Raw genomic sequence first — 17,902 nt, forward strand, 5'->3', positions numbered from 1 at the left:
TTATTATTTGGTTCGTGTTATATGTGTTGGAAGATGGTCGTGTTATATACAGTTGCTGCTATTATGTCTCTTTGGGGACATTATTATTGAAGAAGAGGTGGCCTCAAACCATCATTTATTTGACCCCGTCAAAATATATCATGGTTGGGAAACCATGACGCATGAACTTATTATTACATCTACGTTCCCCCCCCCCCCCCCCCCCACCCACCCACCTGTAATGACTTTTATGACTCCTACCACTTGAGAGTCATTGTCCTGTGGAGGGACACGTTGGTGGACACTTCAGATCAATGCCGATAGACACACCTCCGATGGAAGACGGAGTGTGCCCTACATCCAGCATTAGAACTGGAGTATGGAGCAATGGCTTACCGGCTAGGAGTGATTTTTACTCTCACTTATATTATGCCACAGGGCCTCAATAAAGGACGCAACAGCGTGAGGGGGAGTATTGGAAGATGTGCCATTTTATACAAAAATATTCTATACATTATTTGCAGCAAGCTGAGAGTTCATGTTGTTCTCTCACCCCCAGCTTGAGGGAGAGTGTTGGAAGATAAGCTCAAACTCACATGACCAAGGAAAACCCATATATCTAAGATTATTATAAGATGGGTCATAAGACCAAGGAAGGCCCACAAGATGAGCCCAAACCCATAAGAAGTAGGACCCGTAATGATTACGATGAGATGATATCCTTATCACATAAGTTGGAAGATCAAGAAGGACTAGCAAAATTATCTTAGTTTATGGTCACGTCAAAGAAGAGTTTTAGTTTTAGTAATGTTTGTCTTTTATCTATATTGAGTTATTTCATTATGTTAGGACTTATCTTTAAGTGTTAGAGTTTGGGTGTAATTGGGACAAAGGTAGTTTATTGTAATTGGATTCTACTACCTTCCTCTATTATAAATAGAGGTTCATGTACTCTGATTACAACAAGTTATTGATGTCAATGAAGTATTTCACTTTTTTCATAAATTCAACACTTAGGATTGAATTCATTGCACAACATTTTTCTATCTTAGCGAGAATGTGTTAGATTTATTAGAAGAAACAAGTATGCTTAGGTGTCAACCTCTTTATTCTCATGGATCCAAATGTTAAACTACGTGCTGAGGAAGACCATGAGGTAGAAGTGGGGAAGAATCAATGGACGGTTGGTAAAATCATCTATCTCACAATAACTTTTCAGATATTTCTTTTGAAGTGAATGTAGTTAGTTAATTTATGCATCATCCTCAAGTATTTTTAATGACATATCTTGGACAGAATTTTCAATATCTCAAGAAAGCGAATGATTATTGTATAAAAATTATGGCATGTTAATACAGAGGGTTTACAAATATTGATTGGGTCGGACCTCTAGATGATAGAAAAACTACTTCTGGCTACTATAAAATGTTAGGTGGCGATTTAGTTACTTGATGCGGTAAGAAACAAATAGTTGTTGCACGGTGTAGAGTACAAGTTGGATTCTAGGTCTTGACCCATGTTGTCAGTGAGAAGTTATGGCTCAAATCCTTGTTAACGAACATGAGTTTCCCTCCAATACTCCCATGTAGCTTGATTATGACAACCATGCAACTATTCATATTGATACTAATCTAATCTTCTATGAACGAATTAAGCACATTGAGATTGATCGTCATTTCGCTCGTGAAGAGCTACAAGTTGGTGTTATCATCATGCATTACATTCCTTCAAAGAATCAACTTACAAACATTTTTACCAAGATTTTGATTACAAGGCTTCTCTTCACAACTCATGCACCAAGTTGGGTGTTTTTATATTTTTGCACTAGCTTGAGGGGGAGTGTTAAAGTTACCCTACAATTTCTATCATTCAAACTGGTTTATCTCTTTCTTATGCTTAACTATAACCCAAATGACATAACTACATTTATTATGTATTGTTCATTAAATATAAATAAAGAAGAGATGTAGGATTGAACATCACTTGAGCTTTCCCTTCACCCTAGTTTCTTTCCCTACTTCCTTTTTTCTCTCTTTCTTCCTAAAACTATTTCTTCTTCTTCTTTCTCTTTGTTTCTCTCACACATTCTTTAACTAGTTTTCTTATATTTATGTTATTTTATTTTATTTTTCTCATTGTTACTTATATCGTTTAATTTTATTTGAAATAAAAATAAACATTTTTATGTTTAAAATTCATAAATACAGAAAAATTAATTAAAAAGAAAAAATATATTTGCAAATTTATTTTTCCGCACATCGAAGTCTGGAGTCAGGACAAAGGAAAGGATAATAAAAAGAAAAAAAAAAAAAAAGAATCTGCCGCCTGCGCCCACCATACATACCAAAACCGTGTGCTGCTGCCGGCTGACTCGTGAATTAGCAATTTCCTAGTAGACGTAAAACAGCGTAGAAGCAGCGTCCGCCTGTTGTTTTCTGTTTCACCTCTCCCGATCCTTTATATCTCCGCGTCAATATCGTCCCGTCCATCTCCCTTACACATACCAAAGACTTCATCCTATACTGAGTACAGTAGAGAAGTCGGAAGAAGAAGAAGAAAGAAGGAAAAGAAAAAAAGCAAAATGTGTCGCTCGGTCGATCACCAAGGTTTCGGACTTGGTCGCCACCGTCTTGATCAAAGAGACACGCTGAGAATCCGCTCCTTCCATCTCCATCTCACCTTCACTCCACCCGCCGCGGCCACTCGACTACCCGAAACTCTTACCCTTTTATATCTTCCCCGCATCAACGGTAACCTTCTGGAGATTAACGAGGCCAAGATCAATCCCAACTCCCCTGCGCTCGTTGCGCTCCACCGCCTCCACCGCTCGCGTGACCCGGTCTTCGCCTCAACCGACCGCGTTCGGGCCAGCGAAGGGGTCCGGTTCGAGGTGCTCGCTAAAGAAGACTGGCTGCTGAAAGGGGTTTTCCGGCGGGGGGGAGAGGGAGATGATCGGGATAAGTGGCGGTTGGAGTGCAACTGCACGCTGGAGGACGGAGCGTTGCAGGTCTCGGCGGCGGAGGTGCGGGTGGTTGATGAGAGGTGCGGGGAAATGAGGGAGAAGGTGGAGATGGTACCAAGGCGGCGACGACGACGTCCGTGGGTGTTCCTCGGGTTGGAGGAGATACCGGAGGAGAGGGAGGTGGAGGTTGAGGCGGACTGTTGTAATTGCGAGGAGGGGGTGATGGACAGAGAGGATGAGGAGATGGAGGAGATTGAGGGTTTGAATGAAACAGGGATGATGGAGAAGGAGATGGAGACGGTGAGGTGGGCGGTGGATTTGGGGATATGGGCCATGTGTCTGGGAGTGGGAGTTCTGGTCACAAAGGCCTCTGCTAAGAGCCTCCTGAGGAGGAGAAAGAGATTCTTGATTTAAGAAATTACCTCGAAGGGAAGGAGAGAGAAAGCTGATTTTTTTTTTCTTGAAAAAATTGTAAAATGACAAATTTTTATTTTTACAGCCGAACAGCCTTAAACTTCAAAAAAATGAGGCTTATTTTTATTATTATTACAAATTCATTGCAAGTATATTAAATATTTTAATAAATTTACTATGTTGATGTGCAGCGATCCAATCTTAAAATGATTAATAAATGTTACAATCTAGTAAAATGTCACGAGCTCAGACATGAATCCGAGGTTTATTATGCAAAATCTCGCTCTCCCGGCACGGTACTGATCATGACGTGGTAGTAGAGTTGAGCAAGAAATTCTGCGACTGCACCTCGTAGTAATACCCATTAGAAGCCGAAGCATCAGCGGAGAAGATCATCACTCCGTTAACATCAAACTCCTTCTCCTCCAGCAGCTTCAAGGCATCAAAGAATGCATCCCCTTGAATCCCTCTCCCGTTCACCTCATAGCTCGGCAGCAACTTCTCGCCGTCGAACTGCTCCGCCCTCAGCTTGAACGCCGCCAAGTAACCCCTCGGTGTCCTCACTCTGTCTGTGTAGAACTGGTGATTTACGTAGTCGATTACGGTGGAGTACCTGCTGAACAGCTCGATGTACGGCTCTGCTGTCTTGTAGTAGGGTGCAATGGTGGCCGTGGTGATGATGCTCTGGTTCTTCAGACGGGTTATGAGCTCGCCAATGCAGTAGGCGAAACTCGAATTGGGGTGGGGGAAGCTCTCGTAATCTATGTCGATGCCGTCGAGGTGGTAAGTTTTTGCGAGAGATTGGAGGGAGGACACACCATTGGAGATCCACTCCTCTGGGTCCTCCGGATCATACCTGTCCATAGTTACAAATGAATTAGATTAATCCATTAATCATGTACGAAGGAGCAAATATATTGATTAGCTGTAATCTTTACCATTGGAGGACTTTATCGTTCAGGCTCCACCCACTAAGACTTGCCAAGGCCTTGACGTTAGGGTGTTCCTGCTTGATCGCCGCAACAGATTCCGGAGTGAGACTGGGTGCCCAATATGGGGAGAAGACTCCATTTTGGGGATCCCCTGTTGAGTCTGCATCTATGGCAAAGCTTAAAATGAAGTAGAAATCTATGCCGTCCTTCACCGGGACGGACTCGAAGGTGACCGGAACGCCGGTGGCACCGATGTATTCCATCATGACTTTGCCATCTGTTCAAGGAAACACAGCGAGAACTATTGTTATAAAGCTATGATACAGGTGCTTGATTGAGTGGGTCATGATGAACATCAACAGGTTTGAGCCAAAGATTACCGCAAGAAGAATGAAAGAAGAGGAAGAAGACGATGAAGCAGAGGAAGAAGAGATTGCCCTCGAACATGGCTTCTCTTTGCATCTTTGTGAGGGACTGGACCAGAGGAGGAGAATCCGTGTCTGGGAGGGCATTTTTAAAGGTTTTCTGTTTTCTGAACTTCGGCCGGCTGCAGTCTTCTAAGGCCGGGGAAACCAAAGCATCAATTTCATGGACATGAACATGATCCCTTTGCCGTTTCGAATACTAAGTACGTGACTAAATCAGTATTCAAGTTGGTCTGATTTGTTTTGTTGCTTTCCTGTTTACAGTTTCAGAGTGGAAACAAAAAGAAAATGATATGGAAGATGAAACGAATATCCCTGTCTCGTGGAAAAAGCACTACAAGTGAACATAGAACTCTACGAAATAAAGGTAAAAATATTATTAAAATATTTTTGAAAATATAAATCAGAATATGGAATTTTACTAAATTACCGATTTTTTAACAAATTTTCAAATATATTCCACGCCACCATACCTTTTTTCACCCATTTTCCTTTTATTATTTATTTAAGTTCTTTAATAATTAAAAAAAATTAAAAGATTAATTTATGGTTTTAAAAATATTAGAAATTTTATTACCTTCAATTTAATATAATAAAAATATAAACTTAAGATATTATTTGATTTAATACAAAATTTGTCAAAATTTAATTTTAAAAATCTTATTTTTGGTACATATTTTATTACCTTCTTTTTTATAATAAAATTTTTAATTTTATATATTATTTAATTAAAAAATATATTCTTACCTATTTAACACCTTTCATTATTGATTTAAGACTTTTTTATTTAAAAAATAATTCTAAAATATTATTTTAGTTTTAAAAAATGTTATTATTGGTTTGCGTTTCATTACCTTATGTAATTAATTCCTTTCATTATCGATTCAAGATATTTTCAAATTTAAAAATATCATTTAATTTTTTAATTGTTATTTATTGGGACAAGTTTCATTACCTTCTTTTTATTGTAATAAAATATCAAATTTAATATTAATCATTTAAAAAATATTTTCCTAATGTAATTAACACCTTTCATTATTGATTTAAAATATTTTCTATTTTAAAAATATTTTAGTTTTCAAAAATCTTATTTGTCGTTACAAGTTTTATTACTGTTTTTATAATAATAAAATAATAAATTAATATTTCAATTAATTAATATTCTATTTTTATTTTATTATTATAAATAGAAGGTAATAAAATGTGTACAGACAAATAAGATTTTTGAAAAGAATAATAATTATTTAAAATATTATAAAATTTAAAAATATCTTAAATCGATAATGTAAAATGATAAATAGATTAGAATATGATTTTAATTAATTAATGTACAAATTTAATATTTTATTAGAAAAAATAAAAGGTAATAAAACACGTACCGACAAATAAGATTTTTAAAAACTAAAAAAAATTTAAACTTTTTAATATTTAAAAATATCTTAAATAAGTAATGAATGTGTGAAATAGATTAGAATATAATATTTTAATTAATTATATACAAGTTTTATACTTTTTATAATAAAAAAGGTAATAAAATATGTACCAACAAATAATTTTTTAAAAATATATTAAATTGTACAAAATATTTTATTAAATAAAATAATATTTTAGATTGATAATGTAAGGTATTAATTACATTAGAATAATTAATTTTAAACAATTAATAAAATTTATATTTTTATTATATTATATATTAGGTAATGAAATGTGTCAAATTTTTAAAACCTGAAATTAAAATTTTAATTTTTTAAAATTATTGCTGAACTTAAATCAATAATAAAAATAAAATGAGAGAAAATAGTATGGTAATGTAGAGTGTTGATGCGACACGTTGATGATGTTTCACGATGATATGTCATACACGTGTTTGATGATCGGGCGATGTCATATACATGTCTGATGATGTGGCGATGAGATGATGTGTTAGTTGCCATGACATTAATTCCTTTTGGTTGTTGATGTGGCATGATGACATGGCACCACGTAAACGATCAAAAGGTGAAGAGTCATCTAGGGTTGTACAATGTGAAGTTGATTGGTCAAAGTTAGTAATTTTTTATATTAAGTTTGAATGTTGGTTATTTTTGCTAATATTTGGTAAAAATGGGTAATTTAGTAAAATTACCACCATAATATCTATTCCCTGTAGATTAATACTTACAAGTTCACAAACATCTATCTCTATCATGCTTTCCCTACTTTTCTCCAATGCTTCCTTTGCTTTCTTTTCTTCCCCTCTCTCTTACTTCCTCATTCCTGTTTTTTTTCTTTATAAGGAACCAATAGATGGCCCTTAACTTCAACGAACAACTCTTAACCAAATTTAAGTAAAAACTCCTAGGAAAATCAAGCTACTTTTTTTTTTTTTTTTATATTTCCATATTGCTCATACAAATGCTGATTGATAACATCTTAACAATTGCTACTCAATATTACCCAAATAAAAAAACTGGAAAACGATGAATCTTTCTACAAAAAACAAAAAAACATCTACTTTTTTCTTAATTGGATAATCCATTATAGCATGTGCATTTTTTATAATAAGATATTGATATGTTTTTACTCTTACAATGGCTGATAATAAATTTACAATGTCTTATGGTGCTACTTGTTCTCGATCTAGACAAAAAAGAAAGAAATAAATAGTGAAACATAGGAAGAGGAAGACAAGAAAGTGATAAGGACGGTTTCATTTGCAAAAAATTATAACTACTCATCCTTAGGTAGCCAGATGTAGAATTTTTGAAAAAAAAATCTCTTCGCATAATAGACGTATCTATTATGATAGATGACAAGCTCCATAGACAGATGAATCACTTCGAATCTGCCCAGATGTACTTGAGCTTTCTTGAATTTCTAGAAAAAAAGAAACACTTCACTATTTTGTTGTTAACTGAGTACAATGAGCCTTTATTTATCATAGAAGAAATAAGTAGAATTAGATTAAAATTAAACTACTCATGTCCCAGTTATACCTAAACTTTAACACTTAAAGATAAGTCCTAGAATAATTAAATAACGAAACATAATTATAAGACTATTAATGTTGGCTCCATAAGACTTCTTATTGTGAGAGTCATGTAAGACTCTTCCATACCTGTTCTTCAACAGTCTCCCTCAAACTAGAGTTTATAACTTCAGCTTACAATGAAAAAAATTATTGGTCTTCAATTTCTTTTGTTGAAAAATATTCTTCATAGATTTAAAAACTCCATCTTTTGTTCTCCCCCTTTCCTTGAATATTTTGGTCGCATAAAAATAACTATAACATGTAGAATAACATACCTTTTTCTTTTACTTTTACTTCTACTTCTCTGCCTCAAGTTGGGATTAAAAAAAACATAGAGACCCAACTTGATTAAATCACAATAAAGGAGAAGAAAATCACTCCCACTCGTACAACAAAGCTCTATACACCAGTTGGGTCATAGTCTGAAACACAATCCACTTAATTTCAAAGGCCGAAAATCGACCCAACTTTAGGGCACAACAACTATTCACAGTCGGCCCTAGTGCAGCGATAGTTATTTGTTCAGGCTGGTATCTGTAAACCCACAATTTGAACATCCAGCTAGTAGAGTTGTGATCTAGTCTCCCAACTGTTTGGATAGTTAAACAAAGTAGAGGCACAATAGGAAGAGACGTTTGACTCACGCTGAGGTTGAAAGAAACATAAATTGGGATGGATGCCTCTAAAAGCGAGAAATCGAGAAAGTTATCTCAAGTTTTATACATGAAAATATCAAGGCATAGCCTAGGGCGTAAGTCGATAGAGAATTGCAGAACGAAATCAAACAATTTTCTTCTCTGTAACCAATGGAGACAAATAAATAGCAGATCCTAACTTATATTCTGAATTTTCACAAGTATAAAATGCTAGCACAGAGATGTATTACTCGAAAGGGAACAATAGGAATAGATAGATAGGAATGCCATACCACTGCACATTGAGATGGTTTTTCTATCGTCTGAGATAGGATAGCGATGAGAAGGAATCGATCGTCTTTGAAGTTGCCGTAGAGATAAATTCGGGAGAATTACTGATAAAAAAAGTGGGAGACGGTGAAGGAAGAAGATAACGAAGGGCTCCACCTTTTCTTAACTTTTTGTTTTATGACTGAGCTTCCGCTTTGTAACCGTTACCGTTATATATATTTTGGCTTCCAAAATTACCCACAAAAATAAAATGCTCCGTGTTCGAGGCCGTTGTCTCCACGCTACGGACGTCGTGGAAGCATGGAGATGAAACTACTTCAGTTCCTACAAAACTGTAAACAGATTAGGGAACTGAACCAAATCCAGCTGCAGATAATTATCCATGGCCTTCACAATGACGAGTTCATTTTATCCAAACTCGTCAAGCTCTCATCAAACATCCACTCTCTTGATTATGCAATTCAAATTTTCGAAACGTCTCAGGCTCAAAGCATTCTTGTTTACAACAACCTAATCAAGTGTTGCAATGATAGCAAGAGGCAACAAGATGCTTTTTCCGTTTTCAAGCGGATGAAAGAAGACACCACAACTTCACCTAATAGTTTTACCTTCACCTTCATACTCAAATCCGCTAACTCGCCCCTGCATTTTGAACTAGGTACACAGATTCATGCCCAGATACTGAAGTCAGGATATGGGTTTCATTTGTTTGTGCAAAACACCCTCTTAGACGTCTACTCTAAATGCAGTGCGGAATTGGATTTGCTTCGTCGGTTGTTCGATGAAATGGCTGAGAGAGACGTTGTCTCATGGAACTCGATGATTGCTGCATATATGACTCGGGGAAATGCTGATATGGCCATTAAATTGTTTGAATCCATGCCAGAGAGAAATACTGTGTCATGGAATTCCATAATCACTGGGCTTTCCAAGTCTGGATACATGGAACTGGCTGGGTCAGTATTCGAACGAATGCCTGTACGGAACACGGCCTCATGCAATGCAATGATCACTGGTTACGTTAGGCAGGGTGATCTGGATTCAGCGTGGAAGATCTTCAACCGGATGCAGGTTAAGGATGTCATTTCTTGGACTGCCATGATTTCAGGTTACTCTCATATTGGTGATCTTGTAACTGCAGGCAATCTATTTGCTCAAATGCCAATTAAGAATGTTATCTCTTGGAATGCCTTGATTGCTGGTAACGTTCAAAACCATCAGTTTGATAAAGCTCTACACATGCTTCATCAAATGTTGCTGGAGGGGGAATTTAAACCCGACAATGCAACTTTGTTAAGTGTTCTGTCTGCCTGTGCTCATTTGGGTGCTCACGAACAAGGAAAGTGGATTGTTGAATACATAAACAAGAACAAATTTGACTTGACAACATCTCTAGGAAATGCTATAATAGACATGTATGCAAAATGCGGCAATGTGGAAAACGCCAAAAGTGTGTTCAGCCAAATGAAGAAGAAGTGCATAATCACATGGACCTCAATGGTTTCAGGCCTAGCCATCAATGGTGAATGTATTCAAGCATTAAAACTCTTTGATGCAATGTGTGGAGAGAAAATGGAGCCTGATGATGTTATGTTTTTAACCGTTCTTTCTGCTTGCACACATGGAGGGCTAGTTGAAGAGGGGAAGCGTGTTTTTGAGCAGATGCTAAGAGATTTCAAGATCAAACCAAGGATTGAACATTATGGGTGCATGGTTGATCTTCTAAGCCGTGCTGGAAAATTAGAGGAAGCTGTTGAGTTCATAGGAATGATGCCAATTGAACCGAATGCTGTAATCTGGGCTACTTTGCTTGGATCATGTAAGGTTTATGGCAACAGGGAGTTGGTAGAATATGCGAGTAAGAAGATCCTTGACCTTGAGCCCCCGAATTCAGGATACAGAGTGCTGATCTCAAATTCCAACGCTGTGACTGGACAGTGGGAGAATGTTTCAAAAATATGGACTGAGATGAGGGAAGAGGGAATAGAGAAAGTGCCTGGTTGTAGTTCTATACAAGTGGGCAACCGAGTGCACGAGTTCCTTGCCAAGGATACGAGGCACAAACAGCGGAAAAAAATATATGAGACATTGGATGGGTTGTCTTTACATTTGAAAGCTCTAGGCTATGTGCCATTCACTACTCAATATGGGTTGTTTTATCAGTAGTAACCTTCCTGAGAGAATCAGAAAAGCTTACAGCTAAACCAATGAGTCTGGTTTAAGAAAATGAATGTGGAGAAGTGTATTTACAGGAATGAAGTATGAGGAACCTATACTTTGGTGGAAAAAGATAAAAAGAAGTCCAGAAATACTAGCCCCCTGTAAAATTCGAAGGAAAGCTGCTACAAATGCTGCAACACGTTTGTGTAAATCGAAAGTTGCAAGACTACTCTGCTGATTGAATCTTTTAGTTTTGCTGGTGAGGATCTCCGAAGAGAACCTGATGAGTAATTTGCTTGCAGTGGTTCTAGCCGGTAAATCACACAACTATGGTAACTTGATGAAGCATATTAACTGATGAAAGATATGGACTTGACATGAAATTGTTTTAGTTCAGTATGCATTTCATAGGCTCAAACTTAACGATTATCAGCCCTTTCTGTGAATGTTAAGCAGGTCATCTTCAGGGGAACCATGGGATCTCCAGGCATATTATCAAGTATGCAGTACTAAAGTAGGCATTTTTTTGACAGATTTTTCGTTAAGTATATGAACAAGCTTATTAAATTTCAAAATGTGGGCATGTATAGAGAGGAAACTGTGAGAAAGTATGAAGAGTACAAGAGAGGAGAGCAATGGTACGATTAAGCGAAAAGAAAACATATTAGTCTTCCTCCATCTTAGATAATCTTATTAGTAAAGAGAAAATGTTTCTTAATTAAAAATTAACTATACTTTCTCAATTATCCAAATACGAACAAATTATAACTTGTTAAATTAAATACAAATGAGACGAAACCCAACTAGAAAATATCTTCTTTTATTCTAACTTTTTTCTTTGAGTTTTTTTTTCTTAATTACAAACTAACTATACTTTCTCAATTATCCAATTACAAACAAATTATAATTTTTTAAATTAAATACAAATGCGACGAAACCCAAGTAGAAAATATCCTCTTTTATTCTAACTTTTTTCATTGAGTTTTTTTTTTTTTTTTTTTTTTGTACTTGTCTTGAAAGATATTTACCTTGAGACTCCCTAAAGCTTGTGAGAAATGTTTTGCATGAGACTTGTCATAAACTCTTTAATTTGATTTCTTCAATGCTCTCCTCCAAATTGTAGTTTATAATTTTAGCTTACAAAAAAAAAATCTTAGTAAATTTACAAATTTCTTTGGTCATCAATCTTCAATTGTTCTTTGTTTGATACTTTGGTTCTTCAGTCTTCAATACTCTCCCTTAATTGAATACTTTTTTACTAACAATTCAAGGAATTCTTCATTGTTGACCACATAAGATTTTCTTGAAAGTAGGTTTTTCTACCAAGTACATCATTTTTTTTACTTCTTCTACTTCTCCCCCTCAAGTTGAGGATCAAAAAGATATAAAAACTCATTTTACTCTTAGCCAAATGACAAAATTTTCATAAACCATTAAAAATGTTTGTCTTAAAAAAAATTCATGTTCAATTTTACAAAGGAGGAAAACAAACTCAATTTTAGGGCATGAAAAAAGATTATTCACTATTAAAGGGTTACACAAATAAAATTTCCATTGGAGTAAAAAATAAAAAGACTTGATTCAAACTAAATATTGGAGATACTCTTGTTCTTTGTAGGTAGTGAATTTATAAGCATTGTTCCAAAATTATGAAAAATTACTAACAAATTGAAAAAAATGCTAGAAGAATTCAAAGATGTAAGTAAAGAGAGCATGACTCATCCTTTTCCACCAACTCTCTAAATTTAGAAATTTCTTAAATAATGTAGCAGCACTCAATACTTCTAAATTGAGTTTCTAAATTTAAAGACTTTAGTAATAAGAAGGAGACGACACAAAAAGACAGATAAATAATTTAGAAGAGACAAATTTCTTTCACGCCATTTGATTATTTTTTTATAAAAAAATTAACATTAATTGGGAACAAAATGTTTACTATAATTGACCAGTGATTGGATCATCATGTGAACTAAGAATAAACTAAAGATAATTAAGAATTATAAGTTTTTCATAAGATTGAATAACAAGAGTAAAGTAGACATAGGAGTGCAAAACAGATTAAAGTCGGCCCAAAAGTAGAGTATGACACATAATTGAACTAATGATAACTACACTAGCAATTGTATATGGAGATGTCCTAAAGAGGAAACAACTTGGAACTACAATTAGAAAATGTTTTTAGAACAAAAAAACACATGTAAAGGACTCCAAAAAATATAAGCATGTCTAAAATATGAGAGATTTCAGAAATGAAACTTCCTATCAAAAGGGAAACTCATGCTAAAAGAAGAAAACTTGAGATTCAAGCAGTTTTGAATTACATGTAGCTTACTTCTTCATCTTCTTTTGTCTTCTTCTTCTTCTTTTTCCATCTCTAAACCTTGTCCTCTCTGATACCATGTTAAATTTCATAAGGTGAAAATGCTTGACAGAAAAACGTGAGAGAAGAAGAAAAGCACGAGAGAGACAAGAGATAAGGGCACACGTTAAGAGAAAAGAAACCAAAAGAAGAAACTAAAGGGTTTGTCATCCTCCTCTTTGACAATCTTATTAATGAAGAGAATTTTTTCCAACAATAGACTAACTCTATTTTAATAGTTATCCAATTACACTCAAACTATAACTTACTAAATTAAACATAAAAGAGACAAAACACAACTAAAAAATATTTTTTATTCCAATTTTTTTCTTTGAGATTGCCTATCTTGTGAAACTTGTCTTACATAAAATTCACTTTAGATTCCTTGGAACTTCTATCAAATAATTTATATGAAACTTATCGTAAACTCTTTGATATTGCTTCTTTAAAAACGTTGATCTCCTTGTTAAGATGGTAATTTTATTAGGCTCACACTTTGCTCATTTTTTAATTCAAAAATACCTTTATGGAGATTGTATCATCTTACCCTCTAGTGTTTAATTACTTACATGGGTGGTTTCAATAAAAAAGGACTTTTGTGTTGTAGGGTGTAAAAGATTTGTCAAATGAAATATTTACGGCTGCAACATGGAGTAATACTAAAATCACGTTCTGTGATATTTAGGGTCTGTTTGAAGACCTATGGAAAATAAAATAAAATAAAATAAGAATTTAACTATTATTATTCCCAAAAATAGATAGTTAACCCACCAGATATTATCCATTGTTTATAAGCTGCGGTATCATCCCAATGTTAAGACAAATACACCCAGTTGATCGACAATATCACATGTCTGGGCTACTGAAACTTTATTCTTAACAAAAACAAATGTGCAAAAAGAAAGATCATACCAAAGGAACATTTTTTCTTGTGATTTGGATATGTTAATACAAAAAATATTAAATAAATAAAAAACAAAAAAATGCCACTGCACTCATCAAGATCAATTTTTTTAGAAAATAGCTAGAACAAAAAGCTCAATTCCAAGAAGCTACAACAAAGACATGTAAAGAAAAGGATTCCCACTTCTCACTCAGATGTAAGGATGCTAAAATCACTTCCATAACTTGTTTTCTGGATCCCCTGCTACATACAGTTATAGGCAGACGATGTCATAGCAGGATCAACTCCCCCTCTCATTTTAGGGTAGGTGACCTTGATAAGCTTGCAACGTTTCTAGAACACCTGATTGTCAGAACAAATAAGCACTTGTAACAGGACTCAGCTTGAAGAGATATGCCACAGGTTCCCAAGTCCCATTTCACACTGAAGAGCCATAGATTAGCATTAGTAATCAGAGAGAGAGAGAGAGAGAGTGAGAGAGAGAGAAAGGGTAGTTCCGTTAACCGTTTTATCATGAGAAACGGTTTCTCATGATCGTGGTCTCAACTTCTGGCAGTTGTAACTCCCTCGGTAACACGATGCCATGAATAACCTTACTGGGAGGTTGGCAATCATCATCTACGGTTTGGTCCCCTATCTCGTTCTTACTCAACCCTTCAGTTTTATGCCATCGCTCAGAATGATCAGAGAGCGGAAGTGCCAAACCGAAGTAGAGAACAGAACGTCGTGCTTCATTAAATTTTTCTAAGGAATCTAATCGCATGGAAGGAGGTATGTTTTTAGGGTTATTTTCTTTTACATTTATACTATGCATTTTGTGTCGTTATAAATTCAATAAAGTCTTACACTTGTTATCAAAGCAGTACCTCTCATCCTGCCTAATCGGTTCCCTTTGACTGTCGGGATGTTTTTGCTCACGTTCTCTGTTTCAGTATGATGGAGCGTCGTTTTTACGACAAATAAATTATAATTTATTTCTGGTTAGAGTGTCGTTGGGAATGTCTATGTAAAACATCCTGACGACTCACGACTGTCAAGCGGCCACGGCCGATCATGCAAACCAGTGGAGCTCAGCCAGAAGGCTGATCAACACCATTGAGCGCTGACTGCACGCGACGACCGACGGCGAGACGCATTGGAGCCGGTGCCGACTACCATTCTGAAAGATTTGCCGACATTGGTGTCGCTTAGGAACATAGGCGAACCTTAGTCTCTGCGCAAGGTTGGAGGTTGAAGACGACCTCCAACACATATATATTAAATCCATAAGGTATTTTGGTAAATACCGGGCGAGTTGGTTTGGGCTGAGTCATCTATGACTCACCGTTCCAACTCGGCAACCACGTCTAAGGTTGTGGCGACTCGGTGAAAATAAAAAAAAAATGGTTCGGGTCAACTCGGATGGGTTGAGTTAGCCCGCCATTCCAACTCGCAAAAGAGAGTCGCCCGCGAGAAGACCGAGCCAACTTGGTTCTCAAAATTAATTTTGCGCTAGTGAGATTCGAATCCGTGTGTTGGCAACATATTCGACACCAGTGACCATTAGGCCACTGGCCAATGTATGTCAAATAAGTTCAGAATTATATATTTATTTCCAGTAATTATTTTTTATGCATTTTTGGCATGTACTTATTTGCATGAAATTAAAGTTATGCATAATATTATAGTTTTTAATTATGCGTATATTATGAGAATATTTTGTTCATAAAGATAACATGTTAGTGTTAGTTAAGATTATGCAATTCATGTTATTCTCATGTTAATTTCGTATTTATGCGATTTAATGTCTAATGATCCATATAATTTTAATTAATTAGAGAGTAACCACAACATCTTTAATTTAATAAAAAATTATATATTATGTTTAGGATCTCATAAATAATATTAGACATTAATTGTAAATAATTTTACTTGATAGAATAAACTTTATCCCATAGGAATTTTTATTATATTTGAGTTTATTAATTATGATAAAAAATCAAATTATTCATAATTTGCCAACAGGAATTATGAATTCATAAATAATTTGATACTTTTGTCATAAAGAAAAAGTAGATATTATTGTAATTAATTATACTCAATATAATAAATTTTATTCCACGAGAATTTTTATTATATTTGAGTTTATTAATTAGGATAAAATATCAAATTATTCATAATTTACCCACATGAATTATGAATTCATAAATAATTTGATAGTTTAATCATAAAGAATAATTGAATCTGCTTGAATTAAAAATTTTAGCTACAAGCATTTTTTTTATGTCAATAGATTCAATTTTTAAGCATGATTTACATTGGTAAAGTATGATATTTTATTCAGGCTTCAATTTTAACATAAACATGTAATTTATAATTTTATGCAGTTGTACAACCTACAAATTTCTCTGATATTTGTTGTGATATCCCTGATGTTAAAGGAGATAACTATAAGGTCTAGAAAGAGAGAATTCTTCTTCATGTAGGGTGGATGGACATAGACTATGCTATAAGGAAAGATGAACCACGAACAATTACTAATACAAACACTGCAAGTGAAATCACGCTTTATGAACGATGGGAGCGATCTAATCGCCTCAGTGTAATGTTCATTATGACTAAAATTGTTGTTGGTATTCATGGTTCTGTTGATCAATATGAAAATGTCAAAGACTTGCTGAAAGCTATTGATGAACAATTTGTCACTTCAGATAAAGCATTAGCAAGCACCTTAATCATGAAGCACTCATCCCTAAGGTACACCAATATGAAAGGTGTGCGTGAGCACATCATGCAAATGAGGGATATTGCAGCTCAATTAAAGAAACTTGAGGTTGTAATGTCAGAATCTTTCCTTACTACATCCTGAATACCCTTTCGCACCAATATGGACCCTTCAAAATCTCATACAACACACATAAGGATAAATGGTCAATTAATGAATTTTTTACCATGTGTGTTCAAGAGGAAGGGAGACTGGTGATGGAACAAGGAGAAAGTGTCATGCTGGCAACGCATGGAAAGGGAAACTATCAAGCCAAACAGAAAGGGAAGGATAAAATACCCCCAAGCTGGTATTCAGAAAGATTCTAAGTGTTTCTTTTGTAAAAAGAAGGGACACATGAAGAGGGAATGCACCAAGTTTCCTAAACGTCTTGCAGACCAAGGTAATCCAACCTTATTTGTTTGTCATGAATCTAATATGGTTAATGTCAATATTAACACTTGGTGGATTGATTCTGGATCAACAATCAACATCTTGAATTCCTTGTAGGGTTTGCAAAACCTAAGGAAACCAGAGGGAAGTGAGCATCACATTTTCTCAGGAGACAAGATGAGCTCACATGTGGAAGCTATAGGAACTTGCTATTTAAATTTAACTAGTGGCTTTGTTTTAAAATTAGACAAGACCTTTTATGTTCTAACTTTTTTTAGAAACTTGATTTCAGTTTCAAGGCTTGTACCTTATGAATACTCCTTTAATTTTTCAAACTCTTCTTTCAGTTTATATTATAAGTTTGATTGTGTTGTGAATGGTACTTTGTCTGATGGTCTTTATAGCATTAATTTACAAAACAATGCCACTTACGATTCAATGCATGTTCACACTGGTACTAAAAGAGGTGTTATTAATGAGGATTCCTTTACATTGTGGCACCAGAGAAGATGTCATATCTCCATGGATAGAATTAAAAGATTAGTAAATGAAGGGATACTTAATACTCTGGATATTACTAATTTTGATACTTGTGTAGACTACATTAAGGGTAAGTAGTCTAACAAGTCAAAGAAATGTGCCAATAGGAGCTCAACCATATTAGTATCATACATACTAATATATGTAGTCTAGAC

The 17,902-nt window shown here is 35.0% G+C and overlaps 3 protein-coding genes across 3 annotated transcripts; 2 read left to right on the forward strand and 1 right to left on the reverse strand.

Moving 5' to 3' along the window:
• The first annotated feature begins 1,093 nt into the window (after positions 1-1,093).
• LOC137949385 (uncharacterized protein At1g01500) lies at positions 1,094-3,355 on the forward strand. Its single transcript, XM_068795453.1, has 4 exons — positions 1,094-1,162; positions 1,424-1,435; positions 1,569-1,784; positions 2,387-3,355. The coding sequence occupies exons 1-4, from the start codon at positions 1,094-1,096 to the stop codon at positions 3,353-3,355; spliced, it is 1,266 nt and encodes a 421-aa protein (XP_068651554.1).
• Positions 3,356-3,658: 303 nt separating this feature from the next.
• Positions 3,659-4,556, reverse strand: LOC137949387 (chitinase 1-like). Its single transcript, XM_068795454.1, has 2 exons — positions 4,294-4,556; positions 3,659-4,211 (listed from the first exon to the last, which is right to left on the reverse strand). Exons 1-2 carry the CDS (start codon positions 4,551-4,553, stop codon positions 3,659-3,661), a joined length of 813 nt encoding a protein of 270 aa, XP_068651555.1. The 5' UTR covers positions 4,554-4,556.
• A 4,392-nt stretch (positions 4,557-8,948) lies between these two features.
• Positions 8,949-11,383, forward strand: LOC137950805 (pentatricopeptide repeat-containing protein At1g08070, chloroplastic-like). Its single transcript, XM_068797431.1, has one exon. The coding sequence runs from the start codon at positions 8,949-8,951 to the stop codon at positions 10,812-10,814; it is 1,866 nt and encodes a 621-aa protein (XP_068653532.1). The 3' UTR covers positions 10,815-11,383.
• Positions 11,384-17,902: the final 6,519 nt, after the last annotated feature.

Source organism: Aristolochia californica, unplaced genomic scaffold (genome assembly GCF_029961685.1).
Source record: "Aristolochia californica isolate CCGP_79_NKW_82.1479 unplaced genomic scaffold, dmAriCali1.0.hap1 SCAF_14, whole genome shotgun sequence".
Lineage (NCBI taxonomy): Eukaryota > Viridiplantae > Streptophyta > Magnoliopsida > Piperales > Aristolochiaceae > Aristolochia > Aristolochia californica.